Below are 25,160 nucleotides of genomic sequence, written 5' to 3'. Positions count from 1 at the left end.
GGAACACAATGTTAGTAAAAAATATAAGAAACATTTAAATATGAACCAATTTTGAGGCAACTTCGCAAAAGTGTATTTAGGATTTATCGGTCGATAGATGTGTAATAGAGTAATAGGAAAATTTGCGTCATTCTGATAAGTTTTCGACTTGGTAGTGGCGATTTGATAAGGAAAATGTAGGTATTTCGGCCAGTTTTACCTAAATAGGAAAAACATATATATGGAATCTATATCGAAATCTGAACCGATTGCAATCAAATTTCACATGCATAGTTACTATGTTAATTCTACTTCCTGTGCAAAATTTCACATAAATCGGATTACAACTTTTACCTCTGTGGTCATATGACGGAAAATCGGGCGAAAAATATATACGGGAGCTATATTAAAATCTGAACCGATTTCAACCAAAATAAACACGCATATGCAGAACCTTAATTCTACTGCCTGTGTAAAGTTTCAAGTTCAATTCTACTCCCTCTGCAAAATTTCACGTAAATCAGAGTAGCACTTTTGCCTCTGTGGGCATATTACTCCAAATCGGGCGAATGATATATATGGGAGCTATATCTAAATCTGAACCGACTTCAACTAAATTTTGCACAATTAAAGATACTATAAAACGTACTCCTTGTGCAAAATTTCAAGCAACTCAGGGCAAAACTCTGGCTTTTGAGGCCTTATAAATCCAAATCGGACGAAAGATATATATGGGAGCTATATCTAAATCGGAACCTATTTTAACCAAATTAAGCACACTTAACGATACTATTAAACGTACTTGTTGTGCAACATTTGAAGCAAATCAGGGCAAAACTCTGGCTTTTGGGGCCATATAAGTCCAAATCGATCGAAAGATATATATGGGAGCTATATCTAAATCTGAACCGATTTCAACTAAATTTGGCACAATTAACGATAATATTAAACGTACTCCTTGTACAAAATTTTAATCAAATCAGGGCAAAACTCTGGCTTTTGAAGCCATAAAAGTCAAAATCGGACGAAAGATATATAGGGGAGCTATATCTAAGTCTGAACCGATTTCAACTAAATTTGGCACAATAAACGATACTATTAAACGTACTCGTTGTGCAAAATTTGAAGCAAATCAGGGCAAAACTCTCGCTTTTGGGACCATATAAGTCCAAATCGGACGAAAGATATATTGAGATATATATATCTCAACCGATTTAGCTGATATTTGGCAGTTTTTACGGGACTGACAAAACATTCAGATGTACAAAATTTGATGAACGTCGGTTCATAAATACGTGAATTATGATCAAATCGGGACAGTTTTTACGGGACTGACAAAACATTCAGATGTACAAAATTTGAAGAATGTCGGTTCATAAATACGTGAATTATGATCAAATCGGTGATAACTATATTTTTTCCAAAATCAATAGCGATTGTCTTCTACCCGAAGAAAGACGTTATGTAAAATTTGAAGACGATCGGACTTAAACTGCGACCTGTACTTTGTGCACAAAATTACATATACAGACAGACGGACGGACAGACAGACAGACAGACATACAGACAGACAGACAGACAGACGGACATCGCTAAATCGATTCAGAATTTAATTCTAAGCCGATCGGTATACTAAAAGATGGGTCTATGACAATTATTTCTTGGCGTTACATACAAATGCACAAACTTATTATACCCTGTACCACAGTAGTGGTGAAGGGTATAAACACAAATAATTTAAGTGTTTACAGATATTCATAGCCCTAGCTGCACGGATGTTAAAATGTTAGATCATCATAAAACGAACTGCCATCAGAGAGTTGAAAAATATGAAGTGAGCTTGTGTCTAAACATAGGAACAGAATATGAAAAATTTCTTAATTCAAGTGGAAGACGATTCCAAGCACCAATCACTCTCACCAGAAAAGAACGTTCGTAAAATTGGGTTACCATATGGGGAATCATCAACTGCGGATTCCTAGCAGTCCTGGAAAAAACAATTATTTCATTTGAAAATATAAGAAAACTGTTTAAGAATTCAAATTTTTTCGATTTCTCTCTCTACACTCAAAAATTGGCACTAAAGCCAATTTAACACTATTTTAGTTCATTGAAATTATTATGTATAAATAATTATTATTCGAGCTTTATGAACAAATGAGTTGGAGGGTAATGATAAGTTTAGTCATTGAAAAGAAAGCGCACTTTACAAATCCATACACGGCTATACATGTTTCCGTTCGGCCCAATGAACTTTTCCCGAGTTACACCCTTCACCACTACGGCGGCACACAGTCTAAATTCAGCTCAAAGATAATTCCTATTGTTTTTAAAAATCGATTCAGATTTAGATATAGCTTCGCTATATTTTGTCCGTTTTACATTATTATATCCACAGAGGCTCTTTGCTCCGATTACGTGAAATTTTGCATAGATAGATGAGATAACATTTTAACAAGTATATACAGCAGTAAGTTCGACCGGGCTGAATTTTAAATACCCACCACCATGAATCAATTTGGAATTTCAGCCAGTACACTTCCCGAAGATAAATTTATGGATTTTACCTATGAAGACTATATAAGATTCTGGATTAAAAAAAAAAACATTTTTGTTTGAGTTTTAGAGAAATCATTAACATCTCTCGTATGTGTGCAATATAATAATGAAATAATGCCTTGATTTGAAATCTAAAATTTGTAGATTTTCACCCCCATCATTTAAATGGATAACGAGAAGTAAAATCTGGCAATTTTACATTCAGTTTCAAGCAATTCTCATGGTCAGTGCGCCTTCTATACCCTCACGAAGTGAGATCGGTCTAAATGGAGGCCTTCCCAAACGGACCGATAAAAACGAAATCCGGTATATTTTCAATTTCAGACAAAAAGTGAAATCGGGAGATCGGGCTATACTAAAACATTGACCGATACTCACCATTTTCAGCGCGCCTCTTTATGGTCCTACAATACCTCTAGATTTCCAATTTCGGGCAAATTTGATAAAAGCTACGGTTTCTATAATGCCAAGAAGTAAAATCGGGAGATCGGTATATATGGGGGCTATATCAAAACATGGACCGATACTCATCCTTTTCGGCACACCTTTTTATGGTCCTAAAGTACCTCTAGATTTTCAATTTGAGGCAAATTGGATTAAAACTACGGAATTTATAAGCCTAAGAAGTAAAATTGGGAGATCGGTCTATATGGGGGCTATACCAAAACATGGACCGATACTCACCATTTTTGGCACAGATATTTATGATTCTAAAGTACCTTTATATTTCTAATTACAGGCGAATTGGATAAAAACTACGGTTATATAAGCCCAAGACCCCAAATCGGGAGGTCGGTTTATATGGGGACTATAACAAAACCTGGACCGATATAGCACATCTTCGAACTTGACCTGCCTGCAGACAAAAGACGAGTTTGTGCAAAATTTCAGCAGATTGCTTCATTATTGAAGACTGTAGCGTGATTACAACAGACAGCCAGTCTGACAGACAGACGGACACACGGACATGATTATATCGTCTTAGAATTTATCCCAGATCCAGAATATATATACTTTATATAATCGGAAATCTATATTTCGATGTGTTACAAACGGAATGACAAACTTATTATACCCCCGTCACCATTCTATGGAGATGGGTATAGAAATGCGTTCCGAATTTGGTTAAAATTGGTTCACTTTAGATATAACTCCCATATATATCATTCGCTTAATATGGATTTAATTGGTCGCAGAGGCTAGAATTTTACCTTGATTTGCTCCAAATCAACGCGTACATTCAACCAGTTCTATTTTTATTACACATTTTAGGCGCACACAAACCGTTGTAGAGAAACTTTTTTTAAAAGAGCAAACCCTTATTACGAAACCCCAAAATGAGTCTTATTTAAGACATAAGGTTAGAAAAGAACAAGGCTTGATATAAAAGAAATGGACTCTGATTTGCAAAAATTAAAGTTTTGTAACAAAAAACTTTTTAATGAGATAAACTTTTGAATTTTTCGGAAAAGTTCCTAAAACTATAACATAAGAACAATGTTTGCTATACCCGTTTTTTTGTGTGCATATGGTTAGATTAAAGTGGCAGCCCGATTAAGTTTCAGGCTCACTTAGACTATTCAGTCCATTGTGATACCACATTAATTAAAAGTACCTATTACATATGGGCACTTCTGGTATTAACCGCTGAACCTTCTCGATTATTTTCTTCTCTTGAACCAACCAGATTGTTCAAGAAACATTAGCAGGCTGCGTAAGTTAACGTTTTTCAGGTCCTCCAGTAATCTAAAGCTATATGTCCCTAAAGTTCGCTTACGCCTTACACAAAATGCTGGACACTCACACAAGAGGTGTTTAATTGATTCCTTTTCCTCCGCATCATGTTTTGGGGTTTGAAATGTTTTCCCTTTATGCACACAAAGAAAATTTCATTAAAAGTCAGCCAACGAAAAATGTTCATTGATATAACGAAACGTTTTCATTAATAAAATGAAAATATTCGTTAATAGTACGAAACGTTACGTTGATTTGCAGAAAATTCGGTATATTAACGATAAAATTTGTTGTATTAACGAATTTGTTTCATTGGCTGACTTTTAACGACACATTTCATTAATATAACGAAACTTTTTCTATTAGTGTGGGCATTTCAAAACGAGTCGCTTTGCCCATACAAATAATCAAGTTAAAAACACAAGTTTTCATCAAAAACACGTGAGTTTTATAATGTAAACCCCCCTTATTTGGAATATGCTCTGACTGAACATACTCTTTTTTAAAAAATGTCAAATTATGGAAATAAATGTCATAGAAAAAACGAGTATATACGACCGTAAGTTCGGCCAGGCCGAAGCTTATGTACCCTCCACCATGGATTGCGTAGAAACTTCTACTGAAGCCGATGGCAAGGTATCTTAAAACTTCCTAACAACGTAATATATACCACATAGTCCATACGTGATATATATTAAACTACAACAGGGCCGATAAAAACGTATATATTTAAGTTTAAAGTTCCTATAGAAATAAAATTTTGACAAAATAAAATTTTGACAACATTCTCTATAGAAGTAAAATTTTGACAAAATTTCCTATAGAAATAAAATTTGGAAAAAATTTTCTATTGAAATAAAATTTTGACCAACGTCCATATCGGTTGTGTGATTGGGGATCGGCTATATATAACTATATACCGATATGTACCAATTTTGGCATGGTTATTAGCGGCCTTATACAAACACCACGTTGCAAATTTCAACCGGATCGGATGAATTTTGCTCCTCCAAGAGGCTCCGGAGATCAAATCTGGGGAACGGTTTATATGGGGGCTATATATAATTATGGACCGATATGGACCAATTCTTGCGTGTTTGTTAGAGACCACATTCTAACACCATGTTCGAAATTTCAACCGGATCGGATGAATTTTGCTCCTCCAGGAGGCTCCGGAGGACAAATCTGGGGATCGATTTATATGGGGGCTATATATAATTATGGACCGATATGGACCAATTCTTGCATGGTTGTTAGAAACCATATACTAACACCACGTACCAAATTTCAACCGGATCGGATAAATTTTGCTCCTCTTAGAGGCTCCGGAGGTCAAATCTGGGGATCGGCTTATATGGGGGCTATATATAATTATGGGTCGATGTGGACCAATTTTTGCATGGTCATTAGAGAACATATGCCAACACCATGTACCAAATTTCAGCCGGATCGGATGAAATTTGCTTCTCTTAGAGGCTCCGCAAGCCAAATCGGGGGATCGGTTTATATGGGGGCTATATATAATTATGGACCGATGTGGACCAATTCTTGCATGGTTGTTAGAGACCATATACTAACACCATGTACCAAATTTCAGCCGGATCGGATGAAATTTGCTTCTCTTAGAGCAATCGCAAGCCAAATTTTGGGGTCCGTTTATATGGGGGCTATACGTAAAAGTGGACCGATATGGCCCATTTGCAATACCATCCGACCTACATCAATAACAACTACTTGTGCCAAGTTTCAAGTCGATAGCTTGTTTCGTTCGGAAGTTAGCGTGATTTCAACAGACGGACGGACGGACGGACGGACATGCTCAGATCGACTCAGAATATATATACTTTATGGGGTCTTAGAGCAATATTTCGATGTGTTACAAACGGAATGACAAAGTTAATATACCCGACATCCTATGGTGGAGGGTATAAAAATGCTTGGAAGAATATAGGGAGGTGAAATAACTTAAAAAAATGTTTTCCTAGGCGGTCACGGTATTTATTTGAACAAACGTTGGATATATTTCAATTTAGAGTAAATGGGAATTTCTAGTTTCCATGGTAACTTTCAAACTTAAACATCTCAACTCGGTGTGAACGGTGAAATGTTTTGAAAAAACGAGTGGGGAAAACGAGTCAGTGGGAACATAGCATATGATTGCAATGGTTGAATTCAAAGGTGATGACGAATAAAAAATTCTACAATTTTTCTTGGGGAGGCTTAACTCCCCAAGAGCTATACCTAAAAGCTGTCCGATATGGCCAATTTGTAATACCATTCGTTTTGTCCCTCGCTGCTTGGTTATCCATCACTAAAAGAAAACAAGCTTGATGTAAATTTATACTTTTCATCTTCATTTTCATCTTCATTTTCATCTTCAACAATCACTAGATGGCGCTATAGAGATTATCTGCTTTTTATAACAGTTTAACATATTACACCAATGAGAAAGTATTAATAGTTATCTTTGCAAAATGTTGCTATGAATTTTCAAATGTTTATAAACATCTAAATGTTGCTAAGTGTCTCCAAGGAGTTGAAACAAACTATCTTCCTTGGGCTCTCTTTGAGTTATTCTCTTTAAGCTCCTTTTGTAAATGGATTTGTTGTTGCATAGAAATTTGTAAATGTAGCAGACAGGCAGTTGGTCTTTGTTTTTGTTTTTATTTTCATTTTGGTTGATGTCGATGATGCCTTGGGAAACTGTGTCAACATGTTTTTGCCGAGAGATGTTTATGCCGCAAACGAAGTGTTACGCACGACCGACGACCGTAGGATGTTGATAATACCTAGCCCAGTTACACACTATGGGAGCAAGGGGCCCCCATTGATGACTTTATAGGGAAAAAGGCGTGAGTCGAGACTTTATGTTGCCAACATTCGTGTGATTGAGTGTTCATGTGTAGGTTATGACTCCTGTTTGCTATAGGACTCTGGCACAATTCGGCAACAGCAACAAACATTTAAGTTTTAAACAATTTTGGAAAATAGCTCAGTCTACCATTTGCCATCGCAGAGAATTCATTCATTCGCATGTATCGGATCGCATAACAATTTCCTTTCACTAAATGAGTAAGGAAAACCATACACGCATCGGCTATTAAGGACGAAACAATTGAGAGTCTTTCGAATTTTCCAAACGGGAATCGTGCGTGCAAGGCAATCGGCATCGGAAGTCGGTTCATGCCATAGCCCCATATCTCCTCATAATTCATAGAAGAGTTACGAAAAGGACCAATTCATGGTCTTCGTGACAATTTTGCAATTTAGTTGTAATCGAACAGCGGGCTGATAAACAACATTTGCAAGAATAAATCAAACGGAAACGGATATATGGCACAAAACGAATTCAATGGGAAACGGTTTTAAGTTTGTGTCCGTGTGAGAGTGAGTGAGCGAGTGTGTGTTCGTGTTACACCAAAGAAATGTGGTGAAATGTTCTTAAAATTTTAAGGAAAACATGGAAGCTCTCTTTTGAATTTTTAACAAATTTGGTGTTTGTTTTGTTTTAAGTGTTTGTTGACATTCAACCTAGTGTGTGTATGTGTGAGTGTGTGTGTTATGTGATGTTTACCGGAAATGTTGACATCACTCAACCACGCATCTTGTGTTTGTGTGTGAGTAGGTGCGGGCCATTAATTCATGGTGTCAGTGTCTGTTGAATTTTTAACGAATATTTGAGTGGTAGTGACAGACTTGGGCAACTATTTTATTTTTGCGAAAGAGCTAGGGTCCTTACCCCAAAACCAAAGAAAAAAAGATGAAATGTGAATATGATGTCATTGTCATAGTTGCGTGAGTGATAAATAGAAAAAAATAAAACCAAAAATTAAAAATAAAACAACAACAAAAATATATGAAATTTTATGTATATAAAAAAATGATTACTCGCCCAAAAATTCCATAATTGAATAAAATAAAAATAATAAAAAAAAAAAATAAAAATAAATTCTAGGTGCAGCCTGTTGCCCTCACAACACATCTCATTAAGTCTGATATTTTCATGAAAAATCCATAAAAAACACAGTGTTTCAATGTTTATTTTCTATGAAATGCCAATAGCATAAAATGGCTTTTAATGAAAAAAAGCCATAAAATAAAGAAACAGTGAAAAAATCTCTCAAATACACAAATTCGCAAAACAATGCCAATGGCCAAACGGATGGATTATTGTGAAATCGTAAAATAAAGACCTCCGCAAAAAAAAAAATCACACAAAATAAAACTTGACCATCATAAAGAAATCGCCAATATCAATATCCCTATATAGCAAAAGGCAGCTGTTATCATAGCTTGATGGGGGAATAAGGCCCAATCCAGCTCATTGTCATCAATTGGAAATATCACCCAGTTAACCAAAAACTGCATTTCATTGTCACAGAAAAAAAAAACAAACAAAAAACCAGAAGCAGCAATATCATCAACACCATCCGATTCAACTCTTCTCCCTATATATCTCTCACAAGCTGTTGTATACCCCGAGGACTAACTATGGATTTATTATCGTTTTTATTGTATTTTCTCTTTGCTCAAAATGGTATGAATTTTAATAATATTTTTTTCCCTCCATTTTCCTTATTTGTGTATTTCTCATCGTATCCTTTTTAAGCAGAGTGTCATGTTCCCATGTATTTGGGTTTGTTCGTGTGTTCATGATGATGATGATTTTTGTATGGAATTGTAAATCTCTTCGAGTTATGTGAAAAATGCATTTTGCGTATATTTTACCAAGCAAAAAATTGGTTTTGTTTTCTTCCAAGTTTCTGTTTGGCCATGGATATAAAATATTTGCTTGGTCCTTTCTACATAGACCAAAAACCGCACACACACTCTCGCACACACTCTCAGACCCATAAGGATATACGAAAGATTTTTGTTTTGTCTTTTGTTTTATCCTTTAATACTTTTTGGGTTAGTTTGTTTTTAAGGGCAAACTGCATTGTCACTTATTTAGCTTGAGGGCTTAAGATGACTCTGCATTGGTTATTCAATAACATAAACAATCCATTGCAATTTTCTTTTAATTCAAAACTTTGGGAAATTTTTCTACATTCTTATATTTTTGTGTTATGATAAAGGATTTAGGGTATATTGTCATATCCTTATTGTGTTTTATGACATTTTTATCATTTGGATGGAAGGTAATTTTGGGTTCTATTTCTATGCCAACAATTTTTACTTAGCTTGGATATTTTAGGGATTTTTTAGGATTTCAAAAATGTTATTCTATTGGCTTAATGAATATTTGAGTTTGGTAAATGACTTTTATTGAATTGGATCGAAATAAAAACAACAGAAAAAATTTATTACCACACAGGAGAAAATGTCTGTAGATAAAATGCTGCTAAATTTAATTTATTTTTATGGCAAAAATTAATTTGGCTTTAGTTTAATGTTATATTTTGAACATTTCCAACAGCCCAATGCAAACCTCTTTATCATTGTGTTTCTTAAGAATTGTATGAACTAAACATAGGTGCAAAATCCAATGACTGAATATATAAGTTAAGGTTCGCACTAAAAGAGAATAGAAACTCTATATAAAAAAAATAAAATTAAATCAACATTTTTAATTTTGTAATTTTTCCAATTACAAAAATATACGAAAACAAGTATATACGGCCGTAAGTTCGGCCAGGCCGAAGCTTATGTACCCTCCATCATGGATTGCGTAGAAACTTCTTCTAAACACTGCCATCCACAATCGAATTACTTAAGTTGCGGTAACCCTTGCCGATGGCAAGGTATCTTAAAACCTCCTAACACCATCTTCTAAATTGTATGTAAGTCCACACGTGATATATATTAAATCAAAAAAGATCGATCCAATACGTATATAATTCAGTTTGACAAAGTAGACATAAAATTTTGACAAAATTTTCTATAGAAACAAAATTTTGACAAAAATTTCTACAGAAATACAATTTTAACAAAATTTTCTATAGAAATAAACTTTTGACAAAATTTTCTATAGAAATAAAATCTTGGTAGATTATTTTTGGCTCGAGTGGCAACCATGATTATGAACCGAATAAAATTTGAACAAAATTTTCTATAGAAATAAAATTTTGACAAAATTTTCTATAGAAACAAAATGTTGACAATGATGAAAATTTTATTATGAACCGAATAAAATTTTAACAAAAATTTCTCTAGAAATAAAATTTTGGTAGATTATTTTTGGCTCTAGTGGCAACCATGATTATGAACCGATATGGACCAATTTTTGTGTGATTGGACCAATTTTGGTATGGTTGTTAGCGACCATATACTAACACCACGTTCCTAATTTGAACCGGATCGGATGAATTTTGCTCCTCCAAGAGGCTCCGGAGGTCAAATCTAGAGAACGTTTTATATGGGGGCTATATATTATTATGGACCGATATGGACCAATTATGGCACGGTTGTTAAAGATCATATACTAACACCATGTTCCAAATTACAACCGGATTGGATGAAATTTGCTTCTCTTGGAGACTTCGCAAGCCAAATCTGCGGATCGGTTTATATCGGGGCTATATATAATTACGAACCGATGTGGACCAATTTTTGCATAGTTGTTAGAGACTATATACCAATATCATGTACCAAATTTCAGGCGGATCGGTTGAAATTTGCTTCTCTTTGAGGCTCCGCAACCCAAATCTGGGATTCGGTTTATATGGGCGCTATATATAATTATGGACCGATGTGGACCAATTTTTGCACGGTTGTTAGAGACCATATACCAATACCATGTACCAAATTTCAGCCGGATCGGATGCAATTTGCTTCTCTTTGAGGCTTCGCAAGCCAAGTCTGGAGATCGGTTTATATGGGGTCTGTATATAACTATGGAGCGATGTGGACCAATTTTTGCATGGTTGTTAGAGACCATATACCAACATCATGTATCAAATTTCAGCCGGATCGGATGAAATTTGCTTCTCTTTGAGGCTCCACAAGCCAAATCTGGGGATCGGTTTATATGGGGGCTATATATAATTATGGACCGATGTGGACCAATTTTTGCATGATTATTATAGACCATATACCAACACCATGTACCAAATTTCAGCCGGATCGGATGAAATATGCTTCTCTTAGAGGCTCCACAAGTCAAATCTGGGGATCGGTTTATATGGGGGCTATATATAATTAAGGACCGATATGGACCAATTTTTGCATGATTATTAGAGACCATATACCAACATCATGTATCAAATTTCAGCCGGATCGGATGAAATTTGCTTCTCTTTGAGGCTCCGCAACCCAAATCTGGGGATCGGTTTATATGGGCGCTATATATAATTATGGACCGATGTGGACCAATTTTTGCATGGTTGTTAGAGACCATATACCAACACCATATACCAAATTTCAGCCGGATCGGATGAAATATGCTTCTCTTTTAGGCTCCGCAAGCCAAATCTGGGGATCGGTTTATATGGGGGCTATATATAATTATGGACCGATGTGGACCAATTTTTGCATGGTTGTTAGAGACCATATACCAACACCATATACCAAATTTCAGCCGGATCGGATGAAATATGCTTCTTTTAGAGGCAACTACTTGTGCCAAGTTTCAAGTCGATTGGCAACTACTTGTGCCAAGTTTCAAGTCGATAGCTTGTTTCGTTCGGAAGTTAGCGTGATTTCAACAGACGGACGGACGGACGGACGGACGGACATGCTTAGATCGACTCAGAATTTCACCACGACCCAGAATATATATATTTTATTGGGTCTTAGAGCAATATTTCGATGTGTTACAAACGGAATGACAAAGTTAATATACCCCCATCCTATGATGGAGGGTATAAAAACGATAGAAAAACAAGTGTACACAGCAGTAAGTCGGGCCGAATCTTATGGCGATTTTGATTGGGGAAAAAGGTGCAACATTCTCCAAATTGATTGCAAACTATGAAGGACACTGTCATAGATTTTTGATCCTGTATCTCTCACAATATTATGATTTAACAATAACTTTGGAATGACACTATTATTTGAGCGAAAATACAACGTGGGAAGAAGTAGTGTAACACCAGGGCAACATATTTTTTGCGAAACGAAAACGCCCTTACATACCCACCACCATGAATCAAATATTATAGTTTCCTTTGAAATTTCAGGGGGTTTGATGACAGTTATTCTCCCAAGCAGAGCACTTCAACTTGTACACATCTCGAAGATAAATTTAAAGATTTTACCTATGAAGACTAGATCAGATTATGAATTTCTAAGAACTATTTTTGGTTTAAGTTTTAGAGGAATTATTAACATCTCTTGTAAGTGTGCAAGAAATAACGCCTTGATTTGAAATCTAAAATCTTTAGACTTTTACCCCAATTATTTAAATGATTACGATAAGAAAAATTTGTAAATTTCAAGCAATTTTCATGATCAGTGCACCTTCTGTCCCTGATCTGAAATCGGTCTATATAGAGGCCTTACCAAATGGACCGATAAAATCTAAATCCGATACACGTTTTTGTGAGTCTAAAATACCAGTATATTTACAATTTCAGGCTAATCGAATATAAACTACGGTTTCTAGAAACCCAAGGAATAAAATCTTATGGGGGCTATACCAAAACATGGACCCATACACCTCATTTTCAACACACGTAGTTGTGGTCCCACAATTTCTTTAAATTTCCATTTTCAATTTAGGAGCCCAAGAAGTAAAATCGGGAGATCCGTCTATATGGGAGCTATATCAAAAAATGAACCGATACTCACCGTTTTCGGAACACATCTTTATGGTCCTAAAATACCTCTAGGTTTCCAATTTCAGGCAAATCGGATAGAAAATACGGTTTCTAGAAGCTCAAGATCCTAAATCGGGGGGTCGGTTTATATTGGGGCTATACAAAAACATGGACCGATATAGCCCATCTTCGTACTTGGCCTGCTTGGAGACAAAAAACGAGTTTGTGGAAAAATTAAGCAAGATAGCTTTTTTATGGAGGCTGTAGCGTGATTACAACAGACATCCAGACAGACGGACATGGCTATATCGTCTAGAATTTCTCCTTGATCAAGAATAAAAATCGATGTGTTACAAAACGGAATGACATACTTATTATACCCCCGTCACCATTCTATGGTGGTGGGTATAAGAATCTTCTAAAAATATATATGTGATAACAAATGGCAGATTTGAAACTGTGTTCTTTATTTTGCACTCATACTAATAAAGAACATCTTGAGAAGTTATTCTTTGGTGTCTTATTACCAGTGTTGCCAGTAGTTTTCTAGCACTTGGCCCCAAAAATCCCCAATCTTAAAAAGATCGAAAATTTCATTGGGCTGTGTACAATTTCGCAACAAGTAATAAAATTTAACAACAAACAAATGTTTTTTTTTTACAATAAAAATAAATTAAATTTAGCATTAGTTTAACTACGGAAATTTTTTCTGTGTGTACAATACATAAAACTCTCCCATGAGTGAAATCTCTCTTCAAAGTAGGTGCTACCCGAATCTGCGTTATGACTAATAATACTATGGGTGCAGGTATGGAAAAATCAATTTTTTAGAAAGTATAAAAAAGGTTTTTTTTTTGCGAAAAAGAACTTTTCACTAAATTTAGGATTTGTTCAATATTTTATTTGTTGTTTTAACACTTAAATAAAAATAAGAAAATAAATTGTTTTCATTTTTTCTCTCACCAGAGAATAATTTAGTTAAAAGGGGAATTGCGTTGTTGGAATTTTCTGTTTGTTAGCAAATAAATTTTTTGAAGACATTCCAAACATTGAAATATTTTGTAAAAATTATGTACCATGAAAACGGGTCGAAACTGCGTTCACAAAACCCTGCCAGCATTTCAAAGTTCCATTTCGTCCTCATCGCTAGCACAGACTCCTAAGTGACAATACAACAGTCGCCAACTGTGATGGGGGAAGCGTATTAAAAAGTACGAAGTGTACATGAAAGTATTTTGCCATCACTATTGTTACAAGAGCTATTTTTATACCCTCACCATAGGATGGGGGGTATATTAACTTTGTCATTCCGTTTGCAACACATCGAAATATTGCTCTAAGACCCCATAAAGTATATATATTCTGGGTCGTGGTGAAATTCTGAGTCGATCTGAGCATGTCCGTCCATCCGTCCGTCTGTTGAAATCACGATCCGGCTGAAATTTGGCACATGGTGTTGGTATATGGTCCTTAACATCCTTGCTTATGGACCACATCGGTCCATAATTATATATAGCCCCCATATAAACCGATCCCCAGATTTGGCTTGCGAAGCCTCAAAGAGAAGCAAATTTCATCCGATACGGCTGAAATTTGGTACATGGTATAAGTATATGGTCTCTAACAACCATGCAAAAATTGGTCCATATCGGTCCATAATTATTATAACTCCCATATAAACCGATCCCCAGATTTGAACTCCGGAGTCTTAGAGCAGCAAATTTCATCCGATCCGGTTGAAATTTGGTACGTGGTGTTAGTATATGGTTTCTAACAACCATGTAAAAATTGGTCCATATCGGTCCATAATTATATATAGCCCCCATATAAACCGATTCCCAGATTTGGTTTGCGGATCCTCTAAGAGAAGCAAATTTCATCCGATCCGGCTGAAATTTGGTACATGGTATTAGTATATAGTCTCTAACAACCATTCAAAAATGTGTCCATATCAGTCCATAATAATATATAGCCCCCATATAAAGCAATCCCCAGATTAGAACTCCGGAGCCTCTTGGAGGAGCAAAATTCATCCGATCCGGTTCAAATTTGCAACGTGGTGTTAGTATATGGCCGCTAATAACCATACCAAAATTGTTCCATATCGGTCTATAGTTATATGTAGCCGATCCCCAATCACACGAAAAAATTTTGTCAAAATTTTATTCCTATAGAAAATTTTGTCAAATTTTATTTGTATAGAAAATTGTGGCAAAATTTGATTTCTATAGGAAATGTTGTCAAAATTTTAATTCTATAGAGAATGTTGTCAAAATTTTAAATCTTTTGAAAATTTTGTCAAAATTTTATTTCTATAGAAAACTAGCGTAACCCGGCCCGCTTCGCTGCGCCTTCCGAAGCGTATTTGGAGGAACATTTTGCGTTAACTTAGTCAACTATATCCTTCGTGCTGATTCGAAAAGATTTGAATTCTTTTAAACAAATCGGACTACTTGATTTTTCGTTTATAGGTACAATTACGGCGGGAGAGGGTGTACCTTCTTCTATATTTCTTGTGAATTTTAAGTGTGGTTTGTCAAGGAAAGGTATCCTTCTCCTCAACATATCTGAAAATTAAGCATTATATTATAATAAATAACTATATAAATAATAAATCGGAAAAGGCAAAAGTAGTAAAAAATTTTACCACATTAACATTTGGAAAATAATTCACCCTCTACGTTGGCTGCCAATTTCATGTAAATTTAAGTTCTTTTAAAAAGAAGAAGAAGGCAGAAGCCTGTGCAAAAATCATAAAATTATGTACCGAGTTCCCATTTACGGACAACCCTCTACTTTCAACTTAAGAAGAAAAAAAAACGGACAAAAGGGAACCCTCTCTTTACTAATAAGAAGTCTGGAAGAAAGAAGCCTGTGCAAAAATCATAAAATTATATACCGAGTTCCCATTTACGGACAACCCTCCACTTTCAATTTAAGAGAAAAAACCGACAAAAGGGAACTCTCTCCCCACCTTCGCTCCACTCTGACTTGATATCGGACTATCACGTACCCTATATTAATTTCGCAACTACTCAATGGTCCCTATAAATTCTATCGAAGTAAATCGACAAAGTTTATTTCAATTTTCCCCTTCCCCAACCAGATATCGAAAAATCATATATTAATTTAAAAATCATGTATAAATTTCATCACCTCCTCCCACGTTCCCTGTAAATTTCAAGTAGATCGGAGATGTTTAATTTTTGCTCTATTGTTTTAAAGGGACGTCACTTTCCCCGATACAATATCAACAAACACCGTAGTGAATAGCACCCCTAACCTTCCCTGAAAATTCTTGAAACTTTCCTTCAAGTGTGGGGCAATGAAGGTTGCCTCTTCATTTATAACCTTTTCCCCCGCTTCCTTTGTAAATTTCAAGAAAACTTAATTTTTTTATATTTCATGATACCGAAACAGGCAATTGACGTCCAAATGCATTATATCTAATTATACAATTATTTTTCGAGCTTTATGGACAGATATAGATTAAGGAACATGGTTAATAGAGCCATTTTTTTGCAGTTTTAGAGGAGGACCTCCTCCCCGACCAAATGCCGAAAAGCGTATCTTTTGTAAACGTCCCAGAAAATGTCAAGCAAATTATAAGCCTAAAGGGGCGGCCTCTCTTCCGTCCAAAAATCACAAAATCAGGTATCAACTATTACGGTTGACAGAGGTTATGATCTCTCCCCAGTCCTCTGTAAATTTCAAGTAACTCGGTAAAGTTGAATTGTTTCTCTGTATGTACTTAAGAGAAGCGGATGTCTCCCTATGCCCTTTTATTTTTATTAAAAAATCAGGAACCTGATATAAATTTCATAACCTCACCCATTTTTCCGTAAAATTTCAGTCGGGGGAGTTTAGTTTTGTTTTCACTGTACTTTAAAAGAAGTCGGACAAAGGGGTGGCCCCCTCCCCGACTAAATATCGAAAAATAATGTAGCGGATTTTTGTCTAGATGCCAACCCCAACATTCAATGAAAATTTCATGCAAATCGCATAATTTTGTTCCAAGTTTCAAAAAGTAAGGCAAGGGGGAGGTCCCCCTCCCCGTCCGCATATGAAATCATCAGGTACCCCATATTAATTCCATAACCTCACCGCATGTTCTCTTTAAATCTCAGATAATTTAGAGAATTTTAGTTTTTTCACTGTACTTTAAAAAAAAGTCGAACAAAGGGGAGGTCCCCCTCCGCCACCAAATATCGAAATATAAAGTAGCGGATCTTTGTCTAATTGCCCGCCTCAACCTTCAATGAAAATTTCAAGCAAATCGGTCAACTTTGGTCCAATTTTCAAAAAGTCCGACAAAGGGGAGGTCCCCCTCCGCGACCAGGTGTCAAAAAATGAGGTACCCTATTTTCACCACATGAACGTCCCCTATGATCTCTGAAAGTTTCAAGTAAATCGGTTCAGCCGTTTCGGAGCCAAATCGGTTCATACAAACAAACAAACAAACAAACAAATAAACAAACATAGATTGAATTTTATATATATATATATAGATTTTGTTAAAATCGTATTTCTATAGAAAATTTTGTCCAAATTTTACTTCTATAGAAAATGTTGTCAAAATTTTATTTCTATTGAAAATTTTGAAACGTATTTACCCAAGTAATTCGATTGTGGATGACAGTCTTCAGTAGAAGTTTCTACGCAATCCATGGTGGTGGGTACATAAGCTTCGGCCTGGCCGAACTTACGGCCGTATATTCTTGCATATTTTGTGAAACAGCTAGCGCAACTAGCTTATTATAATTTATTTAAATAAAAACGAAAATGAAGTAGTGAAAACATAGTTATTACGCTTAAAATTGTGATAGGTATATTGGTGAACAATTTTCGACTTTTCAAATGGAATAAAGTGATAGTTTTTCAGATATTTTTCCAGACACACTGCCTCCATCAAGAATAAACACTGATAGACGCTGGAATACCAGCCGAATATAGCAGAATTGCAACTCATAAATCAACATAATTCCATTTTTTAGGCATTATATTCAATGTGTTTTTATTCGTATAAATGTTATACCTGGAATAATTTATAAATTTTTATTCAAATTACAAAACATCTAAACAATCGTATTTTACTTGACCACAATGATTCTTTTACAACTATCTTAAAATTCACTTTTCCTAATAGTTTGAAGGGGCTCTTATTGGCGTCATTTTAATTTTATCTAAAAAGGCACCTAATAATTGCACTCAAGCGACACATTTTTGTAGTAACTTGGCGTGGTACAACTTCTCAATAGTGACGCCACTTTTGCGACGAGTTTTGGATATCGTATAACATACGCCTTTTTTCGACGTGGTTTGGATTCTCAGAAGTGCCGTAAAATTCACAAAATATTGGCAGGGAAGTTACTAAGTCATTCGCGGGAGTACTACGGTACTGATCAGAATGAAAAAGTATTAAAAAAAGTACTATAGTACTGCACATTCCATCCCTGTATGGGTGACACAAATATATAATGCTGAAAGAAAAATGTTGTGTTTGCCCGAAGCCATGGTATATTACGAGGTTTTTATCGTCTTCCTTAACCTCAAACAAAAAACTGTGATCAATCACACTAATAAATTGAAACCCATATTCATGTACATTTCGAAAATAAATCGTTCGGGATTTGTTTTTAGAATGATTATCTTATAGGTAAATAGGTGCTCTCAAACATGCTTTTATTTTAAAACAACCGCATCCTTGGCTGGGAATCAATACCAAAATCCTTAAGGGAATTTTCAAATCTTTGGATTCCAGTAAGCTTTTTGTGAGTGTAGTCTTTGCATCCTAATGTATATCAATTTTCTACCAATTAATTTAAGCTACATCAAACATTTTAGTATTTTAATTAAATTCCAAGTGACAGCACTTTTCTTCGTATCTAATTTCATTTGCTAATCCTCATAAAATTCTTTTACTGCCACACATAGAGCCTTAATGCTTTTGTTATAATAAAAATCTGACAATTAGTTTTAGTTTACCTAAAAGAAATCGATCATCATCATCATCATGGAAAATACATGAATCGCTATTGTCAACTAGAGAGGGTGGTACCATCCATAAAATGGTGGCAATGAGACAAAGTTGCCATTTACAACCGGTTGGTGGGATCATTAAAGCGGTGACGGCGGTTTTTATGGGCTCTTTATTATGGCATCACAGCTTTCGATTGTGATTCCTAGAAAGAGAGAGAGAGAGAGAGAAGGATAGGAGACATATAGAATTTATCACAGCCATCATTTTACCATCAACATCATGGTGGTATAGAATTTTTTATGCGTTCATCTGCATAGTTGATTAAGTCAGTCTTATGTCCAAACATAAACCATCTCTCACTTAGTTCTTCAGCCATCCGCTGACTACTGACTGCCAATTAATATCCCTAAACGCATGTCTAGTTTTTATTACCTTTGTTCCATTTATAGGTGTTGTCATACCTCTCATACTACTCCTATTCACTCCCCCCTCTCCACAATGTGAACATGAGCTCTATTACTCTTTTTATTGTCATTTTGGTCCTTGTGTTTTATTAGCATTACTGTGGGGTTAGCACTGGTGTCGTGTCTTGTCTTAGTTCTTATTTTTTTCGTTTAGTTTCATTGACATCGTTTTCAGTTCATCATTATTTCTCTAATGCCTCTACAAAGTTCTTCGCGCTCTGTATTATCTTTCGATTAAGTCAACCGAAGGAATAGCCACTCTCTCACACCTCCCACTGTCACATTGTCAGGCTTCATCATTTTTGTGTGAAAACTCTTGGATTTATTATCTTGGCATCAGTTATGTTATAGTGGCTCTTCCTTTCCAGTGGAACAGCTTCTTTGTTATCCAAATGATATTTGAATTAGTAGCAACGCGAATGAAGTTTCCACGAATAAGGAGAAAATATAAAAAAAAAATTGAAATATATTGCCAGTAACTGTGTCTGTCACTCGCAAGTTTGTAGAATTTTTATTACCTCGCCAGTTTGTCGCAATTTGTGTAGCTGACACAGTGGTTTCTTAGAAATACACCAAATTTTACCTATAAGCTCAAAAAAAAAACTTTTTATCTGATTCAAACTCGAAATTAACTGTGTTAATTGAAATTTCTTTAAGCACGAAAATTATAGTATCAATCACAGAAATAACTAGAAACTAAAAATATACTTGATTGAAAAAAAATTGATTTCTTCGAAACTTTTAATTTTTTTTTGTAATTTATAATGAAACCGTGAAACAATTTTATGAACAAATGAACAGTATGAAACTAGTTATTTCCGAAAAATAAACATTTTAACAATTATATTTTTAAATAGAAATGTTTTCCTTTTATTTAATTAAAATGTTAAATTCAAATTAATAGAAATGTTTTTATTTTATTTAATTAAAATGTCAATTGATATAGTTAATTTATTATATGTAAAATATAAGTTTTCGACATGAACTCTACTCAGCAATTTTCACTAGAATCTTTATATGCTTAGATTTGACTTCATATTAGTTTTTTTAGTAAAGTTTTTGTATTAAAATTACTGATTTTCTATACCCTTCACCACTACTGTGGTACAGGATATAATAAATTTGCGCATTTGTACACTGAAAAAAAGTATGTTCGAAAGATTTTTTTCTTTACTTTAAACATTTTGGTATTGATTCCGAGCCAAAGAAGCGGAGATAACTAGTAAGGATACTTTTAAGACAAAATTCTCTATTAAATTTAGGTTTTGTGTACTTGCTTCTAGGAAGCGAATTTTAATCTTTCGCTTTCTCAGCTTTTTTTCTTCGTATGCTATCAAAGACCTTTAAAAACGAGTTAACGACAACTTTATTTTCCAAATTAAGACTCGACTTCTATTAGAAATTATGCTATGTTTCAAGTAAAAAAAAGTCTTTAAAATAAAGTTTTGAAAAACTTGTCCTATATTTTAGCGATTGTTTGCTTTGTAGTCAAGATGCAAAAATACAATAAATTTAAAGACAATTTCATAAATTTTAAAGAATTTTTCTGAATTATTAAAGTCAAGTTGACCTTAGCCAAAAATTTTTTTCTTTCATGGTATGATACCCATTTTTAAGTGAGAAAAATATTGTCGTGAGGTCAAAGATTTCATGTCTTTAAAATACGAACGCAAATTTTGCTTAACATAGAAGACGCATTTCTCTAATATAAAGTTTTTTTCCTTGTATAAAAGTCGATAAACTTTTCAATGAAGTCGTATTGTCCTTATAATTAAATGATCTCACTTAAAAATGGGTATCACATGAAAGCAATTTTTTTGGGGTAAGGTCAACTTGACTTTAATAATTCAGAAAAAAACTTTAAAATTAATGAAATTGTCTTTAAATTTGTTGTCTTTTTGCATCTTGACTACAAAGCAAAAAATCGTTGAAATATAGAACAAGTTTTTCAAAACTTTATTTTAAAGAGGTTTTTACTTGAAACATAGCATAATTTCTACTGGAAGTCGATTCTTAATTTGGAAAATAAAGTTGTCGTTAACTCGTTATTAAAGGACTTTGATAGCATATGAAGAAAAAAAGCTGAGAAAGCGAAAAATTTAAATTTGCTTACTAGAAGCAAGTACACAAAACCTAAATTTAAAAGAGAATTGTGTCTTAAAAGTATCCTTACTTATATTCTCCGCTTCTTAGGCTCGGAATCAATCTTAAATTTTTTAAAGTAAAGACAAAATCTTTGGATCCGGGCATGCTTTTTTTTCAGTGTACATAGGTGCCATATATATTTATCACCGATCTGGTCATAATTGACATATTTATCAACGTATTTTCCTAAAATTTCTCACAGCCAAATGTTTTGAGGCTCTGGTAAAATATGATAAATATGTTATATCCGCCAAATCGGTTCAGATTTAGATATAGCTCCCGCATATATCTTTCGTCCGATTTACACTTATATGGCCTCAAAAGCCAGAGTTTTGCCTTGATTTGCTTCAAATTTTGCACAAGAAGAACATTTAATAGTATCGTTAAGTGCGCCAAATTTGGTTGAAATCGGTTCAGATGTAGATATAGCTCCCATATATATCATTCGTCCAATTTACATTCATATGACAGCGGAGTCCAAAGTTATACTCCAATTTACGTGAAATTTTTGCAGAGATAGCAGAATTAATAAATTTGGTCAAAATCGGTTCAGATTTAGATATAGATCCTACATATATGTATGTCAGAGTTAAAGAGATATGGTTTCATATTTTAGACCCACTTTCAATGGAATTTTCCTCTAATTGACTCGATAGTTTTCACAGAGAATATATATTTAATATGCTACTTAAGTATGTCAAGTTTGATCTAATTTCGTTCAGCTTGAGATAAAGCTTTCATATAATTGTTCTTCTGGTTTATACATATAAAGGGTGATTCTTTTGAGGTTAGGATTTTCATGCATTAGTATTTGACAGATCACGTGGGATTTCAGACATGGTGTCAAAGAGAAAGATGCTCAGTATGCTTTGACATTTCATCATGAATAGACGAACGATCTGCCACAACGCCGAATTTTCAGTGAATGGGCCCTAGAAAAGTTGGCAGAAAATCCGCTTTTTTATCGACAAATTTTGTTCAGCGATGAGGCTCATTTCTGGTTGAATGGCTACGTAAATAAGCAAAATTGCCGCATTTGGAGTGAAGAGCAACCAGAAGCCGTTCAAGAACTGCCCATGCATCCCGAAAAATGCACTGTTTGGTGTGGTTTGTACGCTGGTGGAATCATTGGACCGTATTTTTTCAAAGATGCTGTTGGACGCAACGTTACGGTGAATGGCGATCGCTATCGTTCGATGCTAACAAACTTTTTGTTGCCAAAAATGGAAGAACTGAACTTGGTTGACATGTGGTTTCAACAAGATGGCGCTACATGCCACACAGCTCGCGATTCTATGGCCATTTTGAGGGAAAACTTCGGAGAACAATTCATCTCAAGAAATGGACCGGTAAGTTGGCCACCAAGATCATGCGATTTGACGCCTTTAGACTATTTTTTGTGGGGCTACGTCAAGTCTAAAGTCTACAGAAATAAGCCAGCAACTATTCCAGCTTTGGAAGACAACATTTCCGAAGAAATTCGGGCTATTCCGGCCGAAATGCTCGAAAAAGTTGCCCAAAATTGGACTTTCCGAATGGACCACCTAAGACGCAGCCGCGGTCAACATTTAAATGAAATTATCTTCAAAAAGTAAATGTCATGGACCAATCTAACGTTTCAAATAAAGAACCGATGAGATTTTGCAAATTTTATGCGTTTTTTTTAAAAAAAAAGTTATCAAGCTCTTAACAAATCACCCTTTATGACCAAAATACCCACATTTTACAAAAATTCTGTGTTGATTTCCCCATATCGTAGTCATATCCTACACACTGTAATGCCAGACATTCCACAGAAAAAGTTTTAAATAAGGCTCCGACTTGGCCAAATAATATATCACAACCCACAATTGACCACATCTTGGTGAGATCTAACCAATATTGTTGTAAAATCGCCACTGCTAAGTAGCAAAAATTGTAGATATTACTAAAATTGTCCTATATCTATATATGATAGGCTAATAAATAATGCCATTATATCATTACATGTACTACGGTACACTATGTGTACTTCGTACAGACAATCAGTCTAAATGCGCATCACAGATGATATATGCATTTAAAAACAAAACGACTGAACGAAAACAACAAAAACCATTGTCCTATATCTCGAATACATACATATATATATATATATATATATATATATATATATATATATATATATATATATATATATATATATATATATATATATATATATATATATATATATATATATATATATATATATATATATATATATATATATATATATATATATATATATATATATATATATATATATATATATATATATATATATATATATATATATATATTTATTTATTTATTTATTTATTTGAAGCTTTTTTATTTTAAATCTAAAAATTCAATATATCAGTTAATTTAACGACAATTTCTTTAAATCAAAAATGTGTTTGTTTGTGTATTTTAAGGACATTTTTCCTTACATTTACAAAATTTACAAAATGTATGTCCTAAATTTAATTAAATAATTTTTTGAAGTAAAGATTATAAACTTTGTTTTACTTAAAATGTCATTATTTTAAAGATATTTGTCCTTAATATTTTGTAAATTGCGCATCATAAAATGTGGGTTGCATAATGTTTATTATTACGTAAAAATTTTTTCCGTGTACGAAGTTCATGATTTTTAAGAAATTCTGAACTATTTTGTGGGAGACACGAATTTAGTAAATCTTTATGTTTATTTTTCCCCTTTATTAGTTCATTTAATATCGGTCTATAATTATATATAGACCCCACATAAACCGATCACCAGATTTTACTTCTTGGGCCTCCTGGAGAAGCAAATTACATCATACCGGTTGATATGTGCACCCTCAAAATTAAATTGCTTCTGTAACAAATACCCCAAACACATTTTTCTTTGTGTATATATATTTTTAAGGTGCCAAGAGTAAGCTTGCAGCTTACTCTCTAGGTCTCTCTTTCTAAACACATATATGTTTATAGGCTATTTCTAAATTAATATATGTTTGCATTCAAACATATTATATTTACGAAAAAATGTTATGTCCCAAACATAATATGTTCTAACATATTAACATTATATGTCGCAAACATGTTATACTAGTTTATGAACATTATATGCTTGCACTTAAAAATAATGTGTTAAAAAATTTTTTGTTCCAAACATAATTTTTACACCCAGACATATAAAAAACAGTCGTTTTCGTCCGTGTGGTACTAGATTTTAATATGATTTGATCTATATGAAATTTGATACCTTATGTCAATATACACTCAAAAACAGCGAATTTTACTAAAGCCAATTTAACTTTATTTCAGTTCAAGGAATTATTACTTTTGGAGAAAGTTTCCTTTACTCTAAAAATTGTTTGCGTACGTTAGTGATATGAACTAAAAAATGGAAATGAAGCATAAAGATTTACTAAATTCGTACTTCTCACAATATAGTTGATTATTTCTTTAAATTTGTAAATTTTACTACAAATACGCCCACCTTGAACTTCGTGTGGCACTGAAGACATTTTTGCAATTTGAACTTCCTTTAAACTACAAAGTTTTTTCTAAGAAGTAAAAAAAACTTTAATTAATTATAATAAATTTTAT

The 25,160-nt window shown here is 34.1% G+C and overlaps 1 protein-coding gene across 1 annotated transcript in view; it reads left to right on the top strand.

The window, feature by feature from the left end:
- Positions 1 to 7,362: 7,362 nt before the first annotated feature.
- The window catches only part of LOC142223939 (fasciclin-2), a 165,820-nt gene continuing 148,022 nt past the window's right edge, over positions 7,363 to 25,160 (top strand). The window contains exon 1 of the mRNA XM_075293745.1: positions 7,363 to 8,809. Within this exon, the coding sequence (XP_075149860.1) occupies positions 8,764 to 8,809 (46 nt within the window). The 5' untranslated portion in view covers positions 7,363 to 8,763. The remainder of the gene's footprint in view (positions 8,810 to 25,160) is intronic.

This window comes from Haematobia irritans, chromosome 2 (genome assembly GCF_050003625.1).
Source record: "Haematobia irritans isolate KBUSLIRL chromosome 2, ASM5000362v1, whole genome shotgun sequence".
NCBI lineage: Eukaryota > Metazoa > Arthropoda > Insecta > Diptera > Muscidae > Haematobia > Haematobia irritans.
The sequence above is the reverse complement of the archived record's forward strand: the minus strand, read 5'-3'. Positions and strand labels throughout refer to the sequence as shown.